This window comes from Lolium rigidum, chromosome 3 (genome assembly GCF_022539505.1).
Source record: "Lolium rigidum isolate FL_2022 chromosome 3, APGP_CSIRO_Lrig_0.1, whole genome shotgun sequence".
In the NCBI taxonomy this organism is placed as follows: domain Eukaryota; kingdom Viridiplantae; phylum Streptophyta; class Magnoliopsida; order Poales; family Poaceae; genus Lolium; species Lolium rigidum.
In genome coordinates, this window is record NC_061510.1 from 100,417,168 (window position 1) to 100,438,993 (window position 21,826).

At 42.5% G+C, this 21,826-nt stretch overlaps 2 protein-coding genes across 3 annotated transcripts; one reads left to right on the plus strand and one right to left on the minus strand.

Moving 5' to 3' along the window:
- The first annotated feature begins 140 nt into the window (after positions 1-140).
- Positions 141-3,720, plus strand: LOC124702031 (serine/threonine-protein phosphatase PP1). Of its 2 annotated transcripts, none has more exons than XM_047234123.1 (4): positions 141-387; positions 1,630-2,189; positions 2,274-2,499; positions 3,298-3,720. In XM_047234123.1, the coding sequence occupies exons 1-3, from the start codon at positions 156-158 to the stop codon at positions 2,460-2,462; spliced, it is 981 nt and encodes a 326-aa protein (XP_047090079.1). In that variant the 5' UTR covers positions 141-155; the 3' UTR covers positions 2,463-2,499; positions 3,298-3,720. The 2 variants fall into 2 exon arrangements, with proteins under 2 accessions (XP_047090079.1, XP_047090080.1); XM_047234124.1 differs by having other exon boundaries at positions 3,310-3,720.
- Positions 3,721-6,194: 2,474 nt separating this feature from the next.
- Positions 6,195-10,054, minus strand: LOC124702032 (flagellar attachment zone protein 1). The gene is made up of 15 exons (XM_047234125.1): positions 9,912-10,054; positions 9,705-9,789; positions 9,577-9,599; positions 9,334-9,408; positions 9,208-9,261; positions 9,026-9,103; positions 8,840-8,908; positions 8,617-8,769; positions 8,357-8,525; positions 7,550-7,590; positions 7,352-7,441; positions 7,164-7,268; positions 6,894-7,064; positions 6,670-6,779; positions 6,195-6,583 (listed from the first exon to the last, which is right to left on the minus strand). Exons 1-15 carry the CDS (start codon positions 9,945-9,947, stop codon positions 6,508-6,510), a joined length of 1,335 nt encoding a protein of 444 aa, XP_047090081.1. The 5' UTR covers positions 9,948-10,054; the 3' UTR covers positions 6,195-6,507.
- Positions 10,055-21,826: the final 11,772 nt, after the last annotated feature.

Below are 21,826 nucleotides of genomic sequence, written 5' to 3' on the forward strand. Positions count from 1 at the left end.
AACAAACAAAAGACATAGAGGTGGCGAGTTTATCTAGCAATCGGCGGCCCACCATCCAATCCCTCTCCTCCCTCCTCCACCTCCGCCACCTGCCCCTCCCGAAGCGCCGAAACCCTAACTCCACCGATCCCTCCCTCTCCACCTCGGGGGAGGCGATGGCGGCGGCGCCGGCGGCGGGAGGGCAGGGAGGCGGCGCCAGCGGCAGCGCCATGGACGCCGCGCTCCTCGACGACATCATCCGCCGCCTGCTCGAGGTGCGCACGGCGCGACCCGGGAAGCAGGTGCAGCTCTCCGAGTCGGAGATCCGACAGCTCTGCACCGCCTCACGCGACATATTCCTCACCCAGCCCAACCTCCTCGAGCTCGAGGCGCCCATCAAGATCTGCGGTGCGTGCGCCCCACTCTCCTCCTGCCCTGCCCCCCCTTTGACCCTACCTCCTACTCTAGATCTGGTTTGCTCGCGGCGCACCTAGTCTTGGTCAAATTCTGGCGATTGCCATTTCACGAGGTGTCTCTATTGTATGCACATAAGAGATTGCCATTTCACGACGTGTTTGAACGGGAAGAGGCTCTTCAGCAAAGGTGCAATCGTTAGAAACGTTCTAGGGTTAATTTGGGTTGGCAAGATTTTTTTTTCTTGTGCCATTAGCTCTTGAATTTAGCACTTTATTCAGGGCAAAGTGAGATTGACTGTTGATTCTTAACGGCGATTTGGGAGTATTGTCCTTACCTTGCCTAGACCACCTACTATCCCTACACTAGTTTATATTCTATATAATCAGTAACCAAAATAAATATCTGGTGACTGAAACTTATCGCGTCTATCTAGGCATTGCAAATTAGTGTTTTTTCTTTGGTGATGCTGATTTTCATCGTGATCATTGTCAGGCTCCTGTCAGTTCTCTATGCAGGGAATTTAGAATCAAACCTCAATCATGAATTCAGAACCATGTGATGTTTCTCCAGCATGTTAGGTTCCTATAATAATATCATTGCAAGTTCCTTTAGTGACCAGCTTAATTGCGCCACTATGCTCTCGGTTCTATCGCACATCAGAAACTTAATCCTGCAAGGTCGCATCTCAGTTTAGTATTAGCTCGTCATCTTTTTACCTACTTTGCATGAAAACCACCTCTCCAAACACAAATCTATCATCCTTACTAGATTGTATCATGAAGTGTGCTTACCTAAGTGGACAGTACATTTTGGACAAGGACAATCAAGCAGCAATTTTTGGCGTGTTAACACTATCGATGTGGGACATGTTTAAGGAGCACGATTTCTGTAGGTCATTGAAACTGAGAGGTAGTCTTTGTTTATTCAGAAAACTAGTTGTTAAAATGGACTAGACTGCCTATATTTTCTTGCTTTGCTTCCATTGATTGTTTTTTTTACCCTGTACTCTTATAGTTATCGACATTCCTCTTTATAATAAATTTCACTGAGATTCATCTTTCTAGCTTGCTCTTGTCTTCATCCCGAAACATGCTTGCCATTGTAAGTTCTGAAAAAATGCTGTTTTGTACTCCTAATTGTATGCTTCAGGGTTTCAATATGTAAGTATCGCAGTCCTAACTGTAGTTACCATATTAGCTTCTCATTTTACTCTCCTTTATCATTTGCCTCCAGGTGACATCCATGGTCAGTATAGTGATCTTTTAAGGCTGTTCGAGTATGGAGGTTTTCCCCCAGAAGCCAACTATTTATTCCTAGGCGATTATGTCGATCGAGGCAAACAAAGTCTGGAAACTATATGCCTACTCCTTGCGTACAAAATCAAGTACCCGGAGAACTTTTTCCTTCTGAGAGGCAATCATGAGTGTGCTTCAATAAACAGAATATATGGATTTTATGACGAATGCAAGCGCCGATTCAATGTGCGGCTATGGAAGGTCTTCACTGAATGTTTTAACTGTCTCCCTGTGGCCGCTCTAATTGATGACAAAATATTATGCATGCATGGTGGCCTTTCTCCTGACCTGCAACACTTGGATGAGATTAAAAACTTGCCCCGTCCTACCGATGTGCCAGATACAGGTCTTCTATGCGATCTTCTTTGGTCTGATCCAGGAAAAGATGTCAACGGGTGGGGCATGAATGATAGGGGTGTCTCATACACATTTGGCCATGATAAAGTTACAGAGTTCCTTGCAAAGCATGATCTTGATCTTATTTGCCGTGCTCACCAGGTACAACTATAGCACATCATCTTTTTGTTTATTACTTTCTATTTCTAGGTAATTAAGGTGTTAAAATATTTCATCTGATGTCAGGTTGTCGAGGATGGGTATGAATTCTTTGCTGACAGACAACTGGTCACCATATTCTCGGCTCCCAACTATTGTGGTGAATTTGATAATGCTGGTGCAATGATGAGTGTTGATGAAACTTTGATGTGCTCTTTTCAAATTCTGAAACCAGCTGAGAGAAAACCCAAATTTATCACATCAAACAAAATGTGAAATGATGAAGCTCTTTCCTCTTCCAGAGGCTACTGAGGTCAGTTGCCCCAGTTACACTATCTTGCCATACTCTATATCTAATGGTGCAATGGTTTGTTCATATTCCTTCACACAATTTACGACTAGATAGTTCTACTCAGGGACAAATTGGTTCTCTATAACATGTGTCACAGTTTCATTATTACCCCAGTGACACCAGAAGGATTGTAGTAGTACATCATCTGGGACTGGAACTGAGAAAAGTATCTGAGTATCGGTTAGTTGTTTATTAAAGATGTTTAAAAACTAGGAATATGAAAAATAGTGCTTGCCTTTTTTACTTAGGTCTATTTCTTCCATTGCATTGTTTTGTACTGTACTGCACAGCAAAAACATGTACTTATAAATGTTTTGTCTTCACCTTGATTGTGGTTCACAACAATCCACCAGTTTGGGGTGCGAAAGAAAACTGCCATTTGCATTGCACGCATAAATCCTGTTCATAATAATCCACCAGTTTGGGGTGCCCTGCACACTGCCCTTGCGACCTTCTGAATTTTCTTTCTGTTCACTGCTTGACCTGTCAGCGAGCATATCTGTCATATATTTAGGAACCTTCCAGACTTCGCTAATTGTGCAAAAGATAGATTTGACTTGGACAATTATGAACAATGTGATGTGATTTACAAGATATAGCTAGCACTTGATAGTCGTCTTATTAGGCCGATGCTATGGGTTCTATCACCAGTGTTGGATTCCAGCGATTATCACGTAGACATCCTACATTTGATACTACAAGCATCATTTGTCATATTTTGGTTTACCCCTTGACACTCAATTATTTTGACTAATGTAGGCTTCTCATGTGGACACAATCACATCAAGGCATCAACGAGCAGGCGCTAGGCTTGAAGGCAGCATCGGGCTAGTCCTAATGGAGAAACCAAATAATATCATATCTAACAGTTGGTCTGAAAGTTAATCTTCATAGCAAGTGCCAGAAATTTTTATCTTTTCTGTTATCGCATTGTGTGAAACTCTCTTTGTAGCTGTAGATATATTGATTATGGAGGGCTGAAGTTGCCAATTGACCCGATGAAGTGATTTCCTTCTCCAGCAAGGAAAAATTCTGAATGTGAGAGTTTCTGTTTGGAACAACAAAAAATATTTAAAAAGCACTTGTATCACTTACTGAGGTGAGGACAAAAAAGCAAAGTCTGTTTCCCCGTTGCTTGTAAGAAAATGTTGGATGAGTTTATTTTTGTTTCTTTAGTGCCAATGGTACCAATTTGCACAAAGATTGCTGATGCTTTGTGAGAATTGAGTGGAAAATTATCCGGCTTGCTCCTGATGTTTGACCTGAGTGGGTCTCGCTTCTCAAAATGCTGGATGGCTTGGATATTGTTCTGTCAGGCCAGCATGATGAACGGAAGCTTGATTGGCATTCAAATACATGTCTTCTTGGACTTGTTTAAGCACTCATTTCTCTGTTCTGGCAGGAGCTTTGCAAAGAAGCTCAGCAAGCAGAACAAATACATGTCCTAAGTTGCAGTTTTGGTAAATTTTGAGCTTATAAATTCTCATACAGTAGTAAAAATAAGAATCAGAAATAAAAGACACATAATTAACGAAAACATAGAATTCAGAAACAAAAAGTGTGATGGCAGCCTGGCAACTGTTCTTTTCCAGACAAGCGACGTTAGTGGAGGCAGAAGCAGGTCTCTTCGCGATCATACATCTATCGTGCTCATGCGATTGAGAGATCAGTGTAGAACCTAGGAGGCTGGTAGCCAGTCTTTCCTATTGTTCCCTGTTGGGTTGATCCCTTCCCCTGCCCTGAACATTGTCAAGCTTCACCCTAAAAACCCTCAAAGTGGGATGGGACTATACGTCGTGCTCTCCAAGCGATGGTCATTTTTTGAACCATGGGAAATTATATTACCTCTGTCCATAAAAAAGTGAAGTTTGTCTAAATCTAGATGTGTTGGATATTCTTTAGTAGTACTCCAGTATATAGGTACATCCAAATTTTGATATATATATATATTTTTTGCGAAACGCAGTACAATCAAAGACGCTCACACATACACGTACACACTCACTCCTATGAACGCACACACGCACACCCTACCAATATGAGCACCTCCGAGAGACTGCGTCGAAGAACTGATCCGGCGGGTTTTGAGATTGACGAAATCACCGCAGGCGCCTCGCTGTCGACGGAAATGTCGCCTCTTTTATGAGACATCAAAGTGGTTCACTCATTTTTTTTTCTGTAATACATTAGGAAAATTCAAAGGCTGGAAAGAAATAATAAATACGACATCAATTAGGCAAATTAAGCCTATGGATCCCTACAGTTCATCCTGAGCTCACAGCCGTGTGAAATCATGGTGTCAATATCTTTCCAAAAATGTTCAAGTAATTAAAGATATGCTATATATATTCTCCCTTTTTACAGCATTTGCCGATCAAAGATCCGCAGGAATAGAGAATACCCAGCGAAAACCTACTCGCCTCCGACGGCTTCTGTGCTGATGTTGGGTTCAGGATTTGCACCCGCTTTCCTCAATGGGGCAAAAGATGACGGCCGCGGAGGCGGCGGCGACTGCGACGGCGAGGTTGCCATGATGGAGCACCTATTCGACAGGGTGCTAACGCCCAGCGACATGGGCGATCTGCTCATGATCCCACGGCAGCACATCGCGAAGCTCACCAATGTGCCGGTGAACAGCGAGCAGGCAGACTTCGTCGTCTTGGAGGACAGAGCGGTGGCCGGAAAGCTGTGGCGCATCGACTCCTACACTATCAGCGACCGCCTGGGCTTGACCAAAGGTTGGGGCCTGGGCTTCTTCGTCAAGGAGAAGGGTCTCGCCGCCGGGGACACCGTCTCTTTCTTCCGCGGCGCCATGGACGGACGCCTCTTCATCGACTGCAGGCGCCGCCAACCAGATGTCTGGACCCCACGCTCTGTGTCTGCCGACGAACTGCACCGCGGCATCTTCCCCTGGCCGCCGGCTGCCATCAGTTACGGCGGCGGCCACGAGGGTCGTGCTGACATGCCCGGTCCCGTCGTCAACCAGGCGACGCCGGAGAGTCCGCAGCAGCAGGTCCCGTGCTTGGGCCTCGATGAAATGCCAGCACACTTGCTGCCGAGGCGGCGTCCGCGGCGCAATAGGGTGCAGCCGGACGAACCCGTGGTCATGGTAGAAACCCCCACCATCCTTGAATCATCGCCGCTCGTGCACAGCCCGGAAGCCAAGCGGGTGCGGCTGTTCGGAGTCTACCTAAACTAGAGCAGGTGACTGCAATCTTGGCAAGGAAATGTTTCCACGGGGAGATAAGTTTACAGTAGATCTCGTATGAGTAATTTGCATCTGTATTTCATATTTTTTTGAGTTTTCTATAAGGGGCCAAGCAAGAAAGTTCTCGTAAGGTTTATTCACTAGTTACCAAAACCATTAGCACTTTCAGTTCTCTTTGGACAGCAACGGGAAAGGATGATATACCAGGTACGATACCACAGAAAATCTCATCTGGATGATTATTTCCCCTTGATCTAAGGTACAAAGGTAGGCAAAACGCAAATTTCTTTTGTAGGTCAAACTGACAAATAAGAATGAATCCAAATGAGCCAAGAAATGATGAATTACAAGGCTGGTTCAATTACTATAAAATACTTCACGATAGATGATCACTAGAGGTCTGCACAGGCATCAAGGGAGCACTTGCTACAAACCGAAATGATCAAAATAAAGCAAAACAAATGTCCACCGGAGTGAAGCCAGGTGCAATTCCCTTTGTCATTTCACTCAGTTTACAAAATACATGAGAGTAATGAATAATACATTAGGGCGGCACATGTACAACAATGTTGATTGAACTCTATAAATGAACAACCCCCTAACGCCTGTTGGCAGACAAAAAAAAAGGGAGCATCAATTCAGTTTGCGAAGAAGTGCAATCTTGAGATCATGTGAGAAACTTCTGCATCCAGAATTCCAGAGTGATATGTAGTGAACTAGTGATGTCGTTGCTGAATCTTTGCACTCGTGCCCCAGTGAAATCATTGGATAGTCGCATAAGTTTCTTGTTTCATTTTCATCAGATTACCCTCAATGTCTTTCAATACAGGTCTATACCTGCACGAGAGATGACAACTGTTTAATTTCACCAGCACAATGGAGTGGGCTTAAGGAACAGGTAAGAAACGGAAGCGCAGACTTACAGGCGTGCGAGATTATTCTGTGTTTGGACTGCCTTTCGAAGTTGGGCTGAAAGTTTCATAATTTCTGCCGATAACCCTTCAGATCTGCTCTGTTCTTTAACGAGTTGGTCCTACAAGTGGTGTGCAAGCTACTGTAAACTGCTGACATGATACTAACTGGATCTGACCACAAGCTGGTCATTACCCAAACAACAAATATATCTTCAGCAGTTTCAGGTACTAACCTTTAGAGAGAAATTCTCTGTCAGCAATTCTGGCGGGTTAGAGATGCTGGTCTCACTTTGCTCATCTAGCTGGACGTAAGTATTGCTTGCTTTGAACAGGTTAGCTTGCTCATTTCTTAGCTTCTCCAAGTGGAAACGGAGCTCTTCATTTTGCTTCAGACAATCTTTAACCTGGAAGTTTCAATTAAGTCAATAGGCAAGATGCAGATTTCATCCACAAAGGTTTCAGCATCTCTATGCACAAACTGATTGGAAATGCCGATAGCAGACCTGATTCTCCCACTGCATGGTAACAGACATGGCTTCTTGGTATGAAGTTGATAAGGTTGAGTTCTCCTCGAACAGATTTTCTATTTCTGTTGATTGAGAATCTATCTGTTGAACTCAATAAAAAAAATTAGTAACAGTTTAGGAAATTAGTTTATTTTTTCAAATAAAAGGGAATCAGCATCATGCACCTCCATCAGCAACTTTTGGCGGCTCCCCTCTAACCTCTCAACCATCAAAGCCATATCGTGCAACTGGTTTTCAAGTTTCTCCCTATCTTGCTGTATAAATGCGATCAGTACAAATTGTATTAAGAGTCAAGATAGAAGAATACTATGAACAAAACATAGTGAAGGTGAAGTAGAACTTAAGTTTCTTAGATGCGTTACCACTGAAAATGCCTTGCGTGCAGCAAATTCAGAAGCCTCTTCTGCATGGAAGGGAAAACTTAGTTCAGCAAGTATAGATGCATAAGTTTGAAATAAACAAGATAAACAAGTTCCTTAGTATCATAGCATGTATCACCAGACTATGGAAAGTAGGAAGCAATGGAAAACACTATAGATTGATAAGCGTGGGAGAAAAATACATATGACAACATCTAGAGAATAGACTTGGGTATTACTTCCTTCGCCCAGAAATGAAAGCATATTTTGTATGGTTAAGAAAAGGCTAGGTGTAGATGCACCCATTGCCCAAAAAATATATTTCAAAATGTAAAAAAAATCTGAAAAAAATCTACGTGTACATCTGGACATGTAAAAAAGACAATTTTCGGTGCCTCAAAATAGCTTCTCACAAGTTATTTTGTCTTTTTTACACATCCCACAAAAAATGTCTTTTTCCCACAAAATTTTGTTCGTGAACATAGCATGTCCGAATGTACATCCAGAATTTTTTGACATTTTGAAAAACATTTGGAATGCATTTTTCATTTGGACCTATGAACCAAAACACCACATCCAACCATATGTACTTTTAAATACAGATTTACTGATATTAATTTTATCATTTATGTCATATATATTACATATTAATAGTCTACCTTTTGCTTTTTTATAAAGTTGTGACTTAACCAATCAAAATATGCCTTGAATTTCCAGACAGAGGGATTAACTACTAAGTAAATTGTTCTACTTGCTTACTTTAGATTTTATAAACGGTATAATGCCATGAAACATATGTGTCATCCACACCTGAAGATTTTTTGGTTAATGCAGCAATTTTTTCTTCCATCTCTCGCATTTCAGCTGCCAGAGCAGCAGTAAGGGATTGCTCTTCAGATAGCTTTTGCTGATCTTGTTGCCTCAGTAGGGACTCTTCGGCTAGTTTTTGCTGCTCCTGTTGCCTTAGCAGTGACTCTTCCTGTGTTTGCCATTTTTTAAGATGTCGAAGTTATTTTAGATGGATTAAACAAGCAAGTACAGTGATGAGATATAATGCATAAACATACTACCTTTAGCTGAGCCAGTAGATCTTGTATCTCCTTTTCCATGGCAAGAGTTTGCTCGCTTGACGCTCCCACTGCATATCCACCGTAAGAGTTGCTCATGACTTGCTGCTGCATGGTATTCAGCTGCGCTCTCAAGGATGCAGAGTCTTCTTCTGCCTGTTTAATTGCACCATTAGCACATTGGCAGTACTGCTAACTGCTAAGACAACAAGAAGTTCAGAAATACCCTGTACTGCTCCTCTTCTGCTTCCTTCAGCCGCTTCTTCATGCTCCTGAGTTGCGCTAGAGCATCCTCCTACTCAGCATAACAGGAAGAAGAGATGATGAGGGTTAAGCAAGCATGCACAATTAGCAGATCGGAGTGCATAATCTTAAAGAAATACCCCAACGAGGATAAACAAGTGTTGAATACCTTGGCGATAACTGCAGCATCCTTCTCCAATGAAATGTCATTTAGAGCCTTTTGCAACGAGGGCACTACATTCCTCTCCTGCAAGTCGCAAATCAAGCCACAAGAGGTTTACATGCATGTAAAATCATATGCACTAAAGTGCAGCACCAGTACCGGTTAGGAATATACTGTATGGAACTCACAAGGTCATTCAATTGGTTCACCAGGGAATCCTTCTCGACTTCCTTCTCGGCAATCTGGGGGGAAGCATGCTGCATGTGTTAGGACCTGCCCATCCTCAAGTAATATCCAATTACAGACAAAGGTACCTTGGATAGCAGCATTTGGTTTTCCCTCTCTAGTTCCATGTTGCCATTTTCAAGCTGCTGAACTCGAGCAAGGAGCTATCATTCAGATGGAAGAAAAAAGCATGGTTATCGTATAGAAACAACTGCTGCCCATTTGCATCCAAAGCAAGATTTTTCAACGGCTAATTTTTGTCAAATGACATAGTGAATTTGTCCTAGCTCTTGGATATGAGGGAGGAAACTGGAAGAAAAAAAAAAGCTAACCTCTGCTCCGGCTTTTTGGTTCCCTGCAAGTTGATCGCCGGCACGGAGTTAGCACCGCAGCGAAGCGTACTGAGCAAAGATTGAAACGAATTGCTCCGGAAGAGAGAGGAGGAGAATGATGGACCAACCGTAAGGGTCGCCGGCGGCGGGCGGGTTGTGCTGCTGCTGCTGCTGCATCCTCTCGGCGGCCCTCTTCTGCCGGATCTCTTCCAGCTGCCACAAACGCAACAGAAATCGTAGCCTCGGACATCAGAAGCGGATGGGCTAAGGTAGACGCGGATCTGAACCGCTTCCCGTCTCCAGAAGAGAAAAACAGAAAATAAGCGGAGGCGTACGGTGCGGCGGCCCCTCGAGGCGTGGTGAGATTCCATGGCGGCGGGCAATGGATCGACCGAGCTGTCGAGAATTGGGGAGGAACCCGGAAGCGCCGATACCCCCGGAACTCCTCCGATTCTGCAATTGCCGCGGGCAAGCGAGGTTGGGGAATCGAACCGGAGAAGAGAGGAAACAACGAGGCAACCGAAAATAATGGGCTGTGATGGGCTTGTCAAATGCCACAAGCCGCCACCGCGCTTAGGCTTGCTTGCGCGTTCTTAACGGACGGCCCAAAGTCATGGAGCTCAGGTAGTGTACTGTACTGAGCAAACATGTTGTGCTTCTTTGATTCATACGATTCGTATAAAAATTGTGTAGGATTTAGATCTAATGAAATTTTTCTTAATACGAACTAATCCTACAGAAATCTTGTAGTGCAAATTCTTACAAATAAAACATTAGGTCATATCTCAAAAAAAATTATTTGGCATAATCAAACACAACTCATCTTCCTATAGGATCGCCATGACATCTCAATCTTATAATTTTCATATTCCTATAATTTCTCTATCCTATGAATCAAAGGAGCCCGCAATAGCCAAGCCTCTTCCTCTATAGTCATCTTCTCATCTTCTCGATCCCCCCGTGCGATGGCGCCCTAGGGTTTTGTTGAGCGCACCTTGCTCGGAGCCGCTGGCCTCCCTAATCCAACCAATTTGCACCACTCCATGTATTGTTCTTGCTCGTCTCTTCGCGCTCGCCCGCACCACTGCATCTGTGCTCGTCTATGCAATGGATCAACGAAAGAAGCTAATATCTACTTCTTAACGATTCTTTTTTATTGGTTATTCCATGACTATCCATACGAGCTGCTCGCGAGCACTCGCAAGCACATAATGAACCGAGCCAAACAATGATTGCAACTCGTTAATGTTAACTAACTTAACGATCTGAGCCCTAACGATCACGAGGTTAATGAGCCAAGCATTAACGATCTAAGTTGTTAGTGTCTTTGAAAAAGAAACGTGCTTGTTTTTTTTTGGAAGAATTTCGCTTGGATCCGGCCATAATAGAGAAAACCTTCAGAGAAAGAGTTGGACAAAACCGCTAAGACATGGATAGGAGTTATCATATACTCGTGACTTCGTGGACGAGAAAAACACTAACTTGGTGGTTCCGGTGAGCAATTCCACGCCGAACTACCAGAAGTAATAGAAGATGTGTTAAACATGTTTGCCTACCAGCATCCCATTCTCAATGATCACGGGGTTCCGAACATAGTATGTTCGGTGGTTTTGTGGAAGTTGAATTGGGAAAATGAGAGAAAAATGTTGGATGAGGAATTCTTTGAAGCTTTTGCAACGACTTATTTTCTCCGTACTTGCCAAGTGCCCCCTTTTAATAGTACATCATAGCTCTAGCTCAAGAAAATGCAAAAAAAAAACATTCTTTATAGGACCCATCCATTTTCTCACCTTTCAATAATTAACTTACTCCAGCTATATATCTAATTAGAATAAAACACGCAACACTTAGATAAGTGATTAGTTCGTTAACTGCCTAGCACAATATACTTGTCTTTTCATAGGACATATTCTCAAGAAATGAGATATGCTAGTCACGGGGTTGGTGTCTAATTAAAGAATGGCTATTTATTTACTAATAATGAAGAAATCACTCGAAGACCTTTAGAGGTTGGAGTATGAAGAAACAAAACTATGTGATATTTTAATACAAAACCCATACTCTAGACATAATTACTAAAGACTAGAGAGCTCATAACCGTGACAATTACCTACGTTTCTATAGAAAAAGCGAGCTAAAGTAGAATTTTTTGCCTTCAAGGATAAGGACAACAAGTTTATAAAAGAATTTTAAGGTTTTTTTAGTATATCAGTAACCCTGCAAGGACAAAAAAATTTCTTTAAATTTTCTTACAATTTTAGACTATGCGTAAATATAAGTGAGCCTAATGCAAGCTAGGTGCGGTAACCTAGATGATGATAGAAGATACTTTAAGTATAAAGGTTATCACAGATGTAAATACACAAGTAAAGAGGTCGGATAGGAATAACCGAGGCATGTCGGAGACGGAGATGTATTCTCGTGTTCCCTTTCTTAGGAGGAAGATACGTCACGTTGAAGAGGTGTGGGATCTCACGAAGGGTACGCAAATGCCACGAAGGCTCACCTCCATATCCGAAGCCTATCCCACAAAGGAATAGCTCACTCACTAGTGGTAGATTTTAAGATAGTCTTCAAGCCCTCACAAACTTTCCACGGTGCAAATCCATAACCTAGATGCTTACGGGAGATCGTAGTGTAATATCCCAGGTAATGGGGTTACAAAAATAGAGAAAACAGGTGTGTGCATTACATTCATGCATAGAAAATCTGGGGAATTTTCGCGCTTTAAAGTAAAACAGTCACAGTAACTGAAGCTTCACTTGACCTTGGTGGAACTGAAGTAGCTCATCAAGTCAAGTGCTATAAACCTCAATGTGACCTTTGATAAAACCTTGTTTTGGGTAGAGATGATTTGATCTAAGTGGTTAGATCAAATGGAATTAAAACCAACCCAAGAACATATTAATCAAGGATCAACTACTTGATCTTATTAAAGATCATAACATGGTAATCTTTGCCATAACATATGAACATCTATTTAACTATAAATCAAGTAACAATAAAATGGAGAACTATTCTAGACTTATCTGTTCCATGTCTTAAACTAATCCTTGATTCTACCATGAACCTCATGGTATTCATATTACTTCATTCTTGGAAACATAACAAGGAGATCCACTCTAGAAATATATATATCCTTCTCTATTCCAAATTATTATACATCAAACCTAGAGAGGTGAGAGTCCTAATTTTGTTTAGGGAAGCAATGACAAACCTTGAGGAAAACCTTGGATATAAGTATCCATATGATCACAACATCATCTTTAAGAGGAACCCTAGGATATTATTCAAGACATTCCTAGAGAGAGAAACCATTTATGTTAAACATAGATATTGATGATCACATCAATCCCTATGGATCCTAACCTTAAGTTAGTATTAAAGTCCTTCCCAAAATGAGAGAGACCATTCATACCAATTCCAGCCTTACTTATTAAGGAATCAAGGACAACCTTTGAACTAAAGTATTAGGAGGTAAACCATTTCATCTTAGAGTGGTGAGATAACCAAATATCAGATAGAATAAGACCATATCCCTGAGTTGATAAAATAAGGATAAGACTAATCCAACTAAGCTAGACAATTGAATCCCTAGCCTAGATACCTAAGGAAATAATAAAAGTACACCATAAACCTAGAATAACTATTCCTATATGAGAGAGCTCAAGCTATGGTGTTACATGATACGTCTCCGACGTATCGATAATTTCTTATGTTCCATGCCACATTATTGATGATATCTACATGTTTTATACACATTATATGTCGTATTTATGCATTTTCCAGCACTAACCTATTAACGAGATGCCGAAGAGCCGCTTGTTGTTTTCTCGCTGTTTTTGGTTTCGTAAATCCTAGTAAGGAAATATTCTCGGAATTGGACGAAATCAACGCCCGTGGTCCTATTTTTGCACGAAGCTTCCGGAAGACCGAGGGGAAACGAAGTGGGGCCACGAGGCGGCCAGACAACAGGGCGGCGCGGCCCAGGAGCTGGCCGCGCGGCCCTAGCGTCTGGGCCCCTCGTGACGCCCCTTGACCTACCTCTTCGCCTACTTAAAGCCTTTGTGACGAAACCCCCAGTACCGAGAGCCACGATACGGAAAACCTTACTGAGACGCCGCCGCCGCCAATCCCATCTCAGGGGATTCAGGAGATCGCCTCCGGCACCCTGCCGGAGAGGGGAATCATCTCCCGGAGGACTCTTCACCGCCATGGTCGCCTCCGGAGTGATGAGTGAGTAGTTCACCCCTGGACTATGGGTCCATAGCAGTAGCTAGATGGTTGTCTTCTCCTCATGTGCTTCATTGTCGGATCTTGTGAGCTGCCTAACATGATCAAGATCATCTATCCGTAATGCTATATGTTGTGTTTGTCGGGATCCGATGGATAGAGAATACTATGTTATGTTGATTATCAATCTATTACCTATGTGTTGTTTATGATCTTGCATGCTCTCCGTTATTAGTAGAGGCTCTGGCCAAGTTTTTGCTCTTAACTCCAAGAGGGAGTATTTATGCTCGATAGTGGGTTCATGCCTCCATTAAATCTGGGACGAGTGACGTAAAAGTTCTAAGGTTGTGGATGTGTCGTTGCCACTAGGGATAAAACAATGATGCTATGTCCAAGGATGTAGTTATTGATTACATTACGCACCATACTTAATGCAATTGTCTCGTTGTTTACAACTTAATACCGGAAGGGGTTCGGATGATAACCTCGAAGGTGGACTTTTTAGGCATAGATGCATGCTGGATAGCGGTCTATGTACTTTGTCGTAATGCCCAATTAAATCTCACAATACTCATCATATCATGTATGTGCATGGTCATTGATACGTCTCCAACGTATCGATAATTTCTTGTGTTCCATGCCACATTATTGATGTTATCTACATGTTTTATGCACACTTTTTGTCATATTCGTGCATTTTCTGGAACTAACCTATTAACAAGATGCCGAAGTGCCGCTGTCGTTTTCTCGCTGTTTTTGGTTTCGTAAATCCTAGTAAAGAAATATTCTCGGAATTGGACGAAATAAAAGCCCGGGGGCCTATTTTCTCACGAAGCTTCCGGAAGACCGAAGACGAGACGAAGAGGGGCCACGGGGTGGCCAAACCCTAGGCGGCGCGGCCCCACCCCCGGCCGCGCCGGCCTATGGTGCGGGCCCCCGTGCCGCCTCTTGACTTGCCCTTCCGCCTACTTAAAGCCTCCGTGACGAAACCCCCAGCACCGAGAGCCACGATACGGAAAACCTTACCGAGACGCCGTCGCCGCCGATCCCATCTCGGGGATCCAGAGATCGCCTCCGGCACCCTGCCGGGAGAGGGGAATCATCTCCCGGAGGACTCTACACCGCCATGGTCGCCTCCGGAGTGATGAGTGAGTAGTCTACCCCTGGACTATGGGTCCATAGCAGTAGCTAGATGGTTGTCTTCTCCCCATTGTGCTATCATTGTCGGATCTTGTGAGCTGCCTATCATGATCAAGATCATCTATATGTAATTCTATATGTTGCGTTTGTTGGGATCCGATGAATAGAGAATACTTGTTATGTTGATTATCGAAGTTATGCTTATGTGTTATTTATGATCTTGCATGCTCTCCGTTACTAGTAGATGCTCCGGCCAAGTAGATGCTTTTAACTCCAAGAGGGAGTACTTATGCTCGATAGTGGGTTCATGCCCGCATTGACACCGGGACAAGGATGTAAAGTTCTAAGGTTGTGTTGTGCTCGTTGCCACTAGGGATAAAACATTAGTGCTATGTTCAAGGATGTAGTCACTAGTTACATTACGCACCATACTTAATGCAATTGTCCGTTGTTTAGCAACTTAATACCGGAGGGGGTTCGGATGATAACCTCGAAGGTGGACTTTTTAGGCATAGATGCAGCTTGGATGGCGGTCTATGTACTTTGTCGTAATGCCCAATTAAATCTCACTATACTCATCATGATATGTATGTGCATTGTCATGCTCTCTTTATTTGTCAATTGCCCAACCGTAATTTGTTCACCCAACATGCTGTTCGTCTTATGGGAGAGACACCTCTAGTGAACTGTGGACCCCGGTCCAATTCTCTTTACTCGAAATACAATCTATCGCAATACTTGTTTTTACTCGTTTTCTCCGCAAACAATCATCTTCCACACAATACGGTTAATCCTTTGCTACAGCAAGCCGGTGAGATTGACAACCTCACCGTTTCGTTGGGGCAAAGTACTTTGGTTGTGTTGTGCAGGTTCCACGTTGGCGCCGGAATCTCTCGGTGTTGCGCCGCACTACATCCCGCCGCCATCAACCTTCAACGTGCTTCTTGGCTCCTCCCGGTTCGATAAACCTTGGTTTCTTTCTCGAGGGAAAACTTGCTCGCTGTGCGCATCATACCTTCCTCTTGGGGTTGCCCAACGAACGTGTGAAATACACGCCATCAAGCTCTTTTTCCGGCGCCGTTGCCGGGGAGATCAAGACACGCCGCAAGGGGAGTCTCCACTTCTCAATCTCTTTACTTTGTTTTTGTCTTGCTTAGTTTTATTTACTACTTTGTTTGCTGCACTAAATCAAAATACAAAAAAATTAGTTGCTAGCTTTACTTTATTTGCTGTCTTGTTTGCTATATCGAAAACACAAAAAAATTAGTTTACTTGCATTTACTTTATCTAGTTTGCTTTATTTACTACTGCTGAAATGAGTAATCCTGAAGTTGAAGTTCGTTCATTTAAGCAACAAGGGGGAGAATGTTTAAAAGATGCTTGGTATAGAATTAGTGATGCCCATAATAGGTGTACTAAGAAACACTCCACCACTATCCTACTCAGGAATGTTTATGTTGGTATCTCTAGTTGGAATAGATATGTTCTTGATTGTCTCGCGGGAGGTAACTTCCTAGGCACTCCCGCCTTAGAAGCTAGTTGCATTATTGAGAGTTTATTTGGAACACCACCTGTTAATGAAACTAAAATTGAAACCTCCCTTGAGGATGTTATGAAAAAATTGGAAACTATAGAGAAAAATTGTAGTGTTGAAACTAAATTGGAAATATTACTTGATAATACTCGATAAACTTGATAAAATCCTAGAAGGAATTAATAAAAGAATTGCTACTCTAGAAACTTGTGCTATCCATGATAATCAAACCCATAGAATTGGTAAACTTGAAGAAGCTATGGGAAAATTGGGTTCAACTTTTTCTTCTTTTAAATTTAATGAGAAAGCTTATGTGGGTAAGGAGCAAAAATTCATGTATGTTTCTAAGGTGCCTAAACCAAAGAATTACTATAGGCCTAAAATTGATAAAACTCCCAACACCCCTGGTAATGATGTTGATGCTTCATCTCTCGATAATACTTGATACACACTTTCTGCGCCTAGCTGAAAGGCGTTAAAGAAAAGCGCTTATGGGAGACAACCCATGTTTTTACCTACAGTACTTTGTTTTTATTTTGTGTCTTGGAAGTTGTTTACTAATGTAGCAACCTCTCCTTATCTTAGTTTTGAGTTTTGTTGTGCCAAGTTAAGCCGTTGATAGAAAAGTAAGTACTAGATTTGGATTACTGCGCAGTTCCAGATTTCTTTGCTGTCACGAATCTGGGTCCACCTCCCTGTAGGTAGCTCAGAAAATTACGCCAATTTACGAGCATGATCCTCAGATATGTACGCAACTTTCATTCAATTTGAGAATTTTCGTTTGAGCAAGTCTGGTGCCATTTTAAAATTCGTCAATACGAACTGTTCTGTTTTGACAGATTCTGCCTTTTATTTCGCATTGCCTCTTTCGCTATGTTGGATGAATATGTCCAGTAGCATTATACAATGTCCAGAAGTGTTAAGAATGATTGTGTCACCTCTGAATATGTCAATTTATATTGTGCACTAACCCTCTAATGAGTTGTTTCGAGTTTGGTGTGGAGGAAGTTTTCAAGGATCAAGAGAGGAGTATGATGCAACATGATCAAGGAGAGTGAAAGCTCTAAGCTTGGGGATGCACCCGGTGGTTCACCCCTGCATATTCTAAGAAGACTCAAGCGTCTAAGCTTGGGGATGCCCAAGGCATCCCCTTCTTCATCGACAAATTATCAGGTTCCTCCCCTGAAACTATATTTTTATTCGGCCACATCTTATGTGCTTTTTCTTGGAGCGTCGGTTTGTTTTTGTTTTTGTTTTGTTTGAATAAAATGGATCCTAGCATTCACTTTATGGGAGAGATACACGCTCCGCTGTAGCATATGGACAAATATGTCCTTGGTTTCTACTCATAGTATTCATGGCGAAGTTTCTCCTTCGTTAAATTGTTATATGGTTGGAATTGGAAAAATGATACATGTAGTAATTGCTATAATGTCTTGGGTAATGTGATACTTGGCAATTGTTGTGCTCATGTTTAAGCTCTTGCATCATATGCTTTGCACCCATTAATGAAGAAATACATAGAGCATGCTAAAATTTGGTTTGCATATTTGGTTTCTCTAAGGTCTAGATAATTTCTAGTTTTGAGTTTGAACAACAAGGAAGACGGTGTAGAGTCTTATAATGTTTTCAATATGTCTTTTATGTGAGTTTTGCTGTACCGTTCATCCTTGTGTTTGTTTCAAATAACCTTGCTAGCCTAAACCTTGTATCGAGAGGGAATACTTCTCATGCATCCAAAATACTTGAGCCAACCACTATGCCATTTCTGTCCACCATACCTACCTATACTACATGGTATTTTCCCGCCATTCCAAAGTAAATTGCTTGAGTGCTACCTTTAAAATTCCATCATTCACCTTTGCAATATATAGCTCATGGGACAAATAGCTTAAAAACTATTGTGGTATCGAATATGTAATTATGCACTTTATCTCTTATTAAGTTGCTTGTTGTGCGATAACCATGCTTACTGGGGAACGCCATCAAATCATTGTTGAATATCATGTGAGTTGCTATGCATGTTCGTCTTGTCTGAAGTAAGGGCGATCTACACTGAGTTGAATGGTTTGAGCATGCATATTGTGAGAGAAGAACATTGGGCCGCTAACTAAAGCCATGATTCATGGTGGAAGTTTCAGTTTTGGACAAATATCCTCAAATCTCTAATGAGAAAAGAATTAATTGTTGTCAAATGCTTAAAGCATTAAAAGAGGAGTCCATTATCTCGTTGTCTATGTTGTCCCGGTATGGATGTCTAAGTTGAGAATAATCAAAAGCGAGAAATCCAAATGCGAGCTTTCTCCTTAGACCTTTGTACATGCGGCATAGAGGTACCCCTTTGTGAAACTTGGTTAAAGCATATGTATTGCGGTGATAATCCAGGTAGTCCAAGCTAATTAGGACAAGGTGCGGGCACTATTGGTACACTATGCATGAGGCTTGCAACTTATAAGATATAATTTACATGATGCATATGCTTTATTACTACCGTTGACAAAATTGTTTCATGTTTTCAAAATCAAAGCTCTAGCACAAATATAGCAATCGATGCTTTTCCTCTATGAGGACCATTCTTTTACTTTAAATGTTGAGTCAGTTCACCTATTTCTCTCCACCTCAAGAAGCAAACACTTGTGTGAACTGTGCATTGATTCCTACATACTTGCTTATTGCACTTATTATGTTACTCTATGTTGACAATATCCATGAGATATACATGTTACAAGTTGAAAGCAACCGCTGAAACTTAATCTTCTTTTGTGTTGCTTCAATACCTTTACTTTGAATTATTGCTTTATGAGTTAACTCTTATGCAAGACTTATTGATGCTTGTCTTGAAGTGCTATTCATGAAAAGTCTTTGCTTTATGATTCACTTGTTTACTCATGTCATACACATTGTTTTGATCGCTGCATTCACTACATATGCTTTACAAATAGTATGATCAAGATTATGACGGCATGTCACTCCGTAAATTATCTTTGTTATCGTTTTTACCTGCTCGGGACGAGCAGAACTAAGCTTGGGGATGCTGATACGTCTCCAACGTATCGATAATTTCTTGTGTTCCATGCCACATTATTGATGTTATCTACATGTTTTATGCACACTTTTTGTCATATTCGTGCATTTTCTGGAACTAACCTATTAACAAGATGCCGAAGTGCCGCTTCGTTGTCTCGCTGTTTTTGGTTTCGAAATCCTAGTAAAGAAATATTCTCGGAATTGGACGAAATAAAAGCCCAGGGGCCTATTTTCTCACGAAGCTTCCGAAGACCGAAGACGAGACGAAGAGGGGCCACGGGGTGGCCAAACCCTAGGGCGGCGCGGCCCCACCCCCGGCCGCGCCGGCCTATGGTGCGGGCCCCCGTGCCGCCTCTTGACTTGCCCTTCCGCCTACTTAAAGCCTCCGTGACGAAACCCCCAGCACCGAGAGCCACGATACGGAAAACCTTACCGAGACGCCGTCGCCGCCGATCCCATCTCGGGGATCCAGAGATCGCCTCCGGCACCCTCGCCGGAGAGGGGAATCATCTCCCGGAGGACTCTACACCGCCATGGTCGCCTCCGGAGTGATGAGTGAGTAGTCTACCCCTGGACTATGGGTCCATAGCAGTAGCTAGATGGTTGTCTTCTCCCCATTGTGCTATCATTGTCGGATCTTGTGAGCTGCCTATCATGATCAAGATCATCTATATGTAATTCTATATGTTGCGTTTGTTGGGATCCGATGAATAGAGAATACTTGTTATGTTGATTATCGAAGTTATGCTTATGTGTTATTTATGATCTTGCATGCTCTCCGTTACTAGTAGATGCTCTGGCCAAGTAGATGCTTTTAACTCCAAGAGGGAGTACTTATGCTCGATAGTGGGTTCATGCCCGCATTGACACCGGGACAAGTGATGTAAAGTTCTAAGGTTGTGTTGTGCTCGTTGCCACTAGGGATAAAACATTAGTGCTATGTTCAAGGATGTAGTCACTAGTTACATTACGCACCATACTTAATGCAATTGTCCGTTGTTTAGCAACTTAATACCGGAGGGGTTCGGATGATAACCTCGAAGGTGGACTTTTTAGGCATAGATGCAGTTGGATGGCGGTCTATGTACTTTGTCGTAATGCCCAATTAAATCTCACTATACTCATCATGATATGTATGTGCATTGTCATGCTCTCTTTATTTGTCAATTGCCCAACCGTAATTTGTTCACCCAACATGTCTGTTCGTCTTATGGGAGAGACACCTCTAGTGAACTGTGGACCCCGGTCCAATTCTCTTTACTGAAATACAATCTACTGCAATACTTGTTTTTACCGTTTTCTCTCGCAAACAATCATCTTCCACACAATACGGTTAATCCTTTGCTACAGCAAGCCGGTGAGATTGACAACCTCACTCGTTTCGTTGGGGCAAAGTACTTTGGTTGTGTTGTGCAGGTTCCACGTTGGCGCCGGAATCTCCGGTGTTGCGCCGCACTACATCCCGCCGCCATCAACCTTCAACGTGCTTCTTGGCTCCTCCTGGTTCGATAAACCTTGGTTTCTTTCTGAGGGAAAACTTGCTGCTGTGCGCATCATACCTTCCTCTTGGGGTTGCCCAACGAACGTGTGAAATACACGCCATCAGTCATGCCCTCTCTATTTGTCAATTGCCCGACTGTAATTTGTTCACCCAACATGCTATTTATCTTATGGGAGAGACACCTCTAGTGAACTGTGGACCCCGGTCCATTCTTTACATCGAATACAATCTACTGCAATATTTGTTTTACTATTTTCTGCAAACAATCATCATCCACACTATACATCTAATATTTTGTTACAGCAAGCCGGTGAGATTGACAACCTCGCTGTTTCGTTGGGGCAAAGTACTTTGGTTGTGTTGTGCAGGTTCCACGTTGGCGTCGGAATCCCTGGTGTTGCGCCGCACTACATCCCGCCGCCATCAACCTTCAACGTGCTTCTTGGCTCCTCCTGGTTCGATAAACCTTGGTTTCTTTCCGAGGGAAAACTTGCTACCGTGTGCAACATACCTTCCTCTTGGGGTTCCCAACGAACGTGTGTGTTACACGCCATCAAGCTCTTTTTCTGGCGCCGTTGCCGGGGAGATCAAGACACGCTGCAAGGGGAGTCTCCACAATCCAATCTCTTTACTTTGTTTTTGTCTTGCTTTATTTTATTTACTACTTTGTTTGCTGCATTATATCAAAATACAAAAAAATTAGTTGCTAGTTTTACTTTATTTACTATCTTGTTCTCTATATCTAAAACACACAAAAAATTAGTTACTTGCATTTTACTTTTGTTACCATGTCTAGTTCTGCACCTGTTACTTCT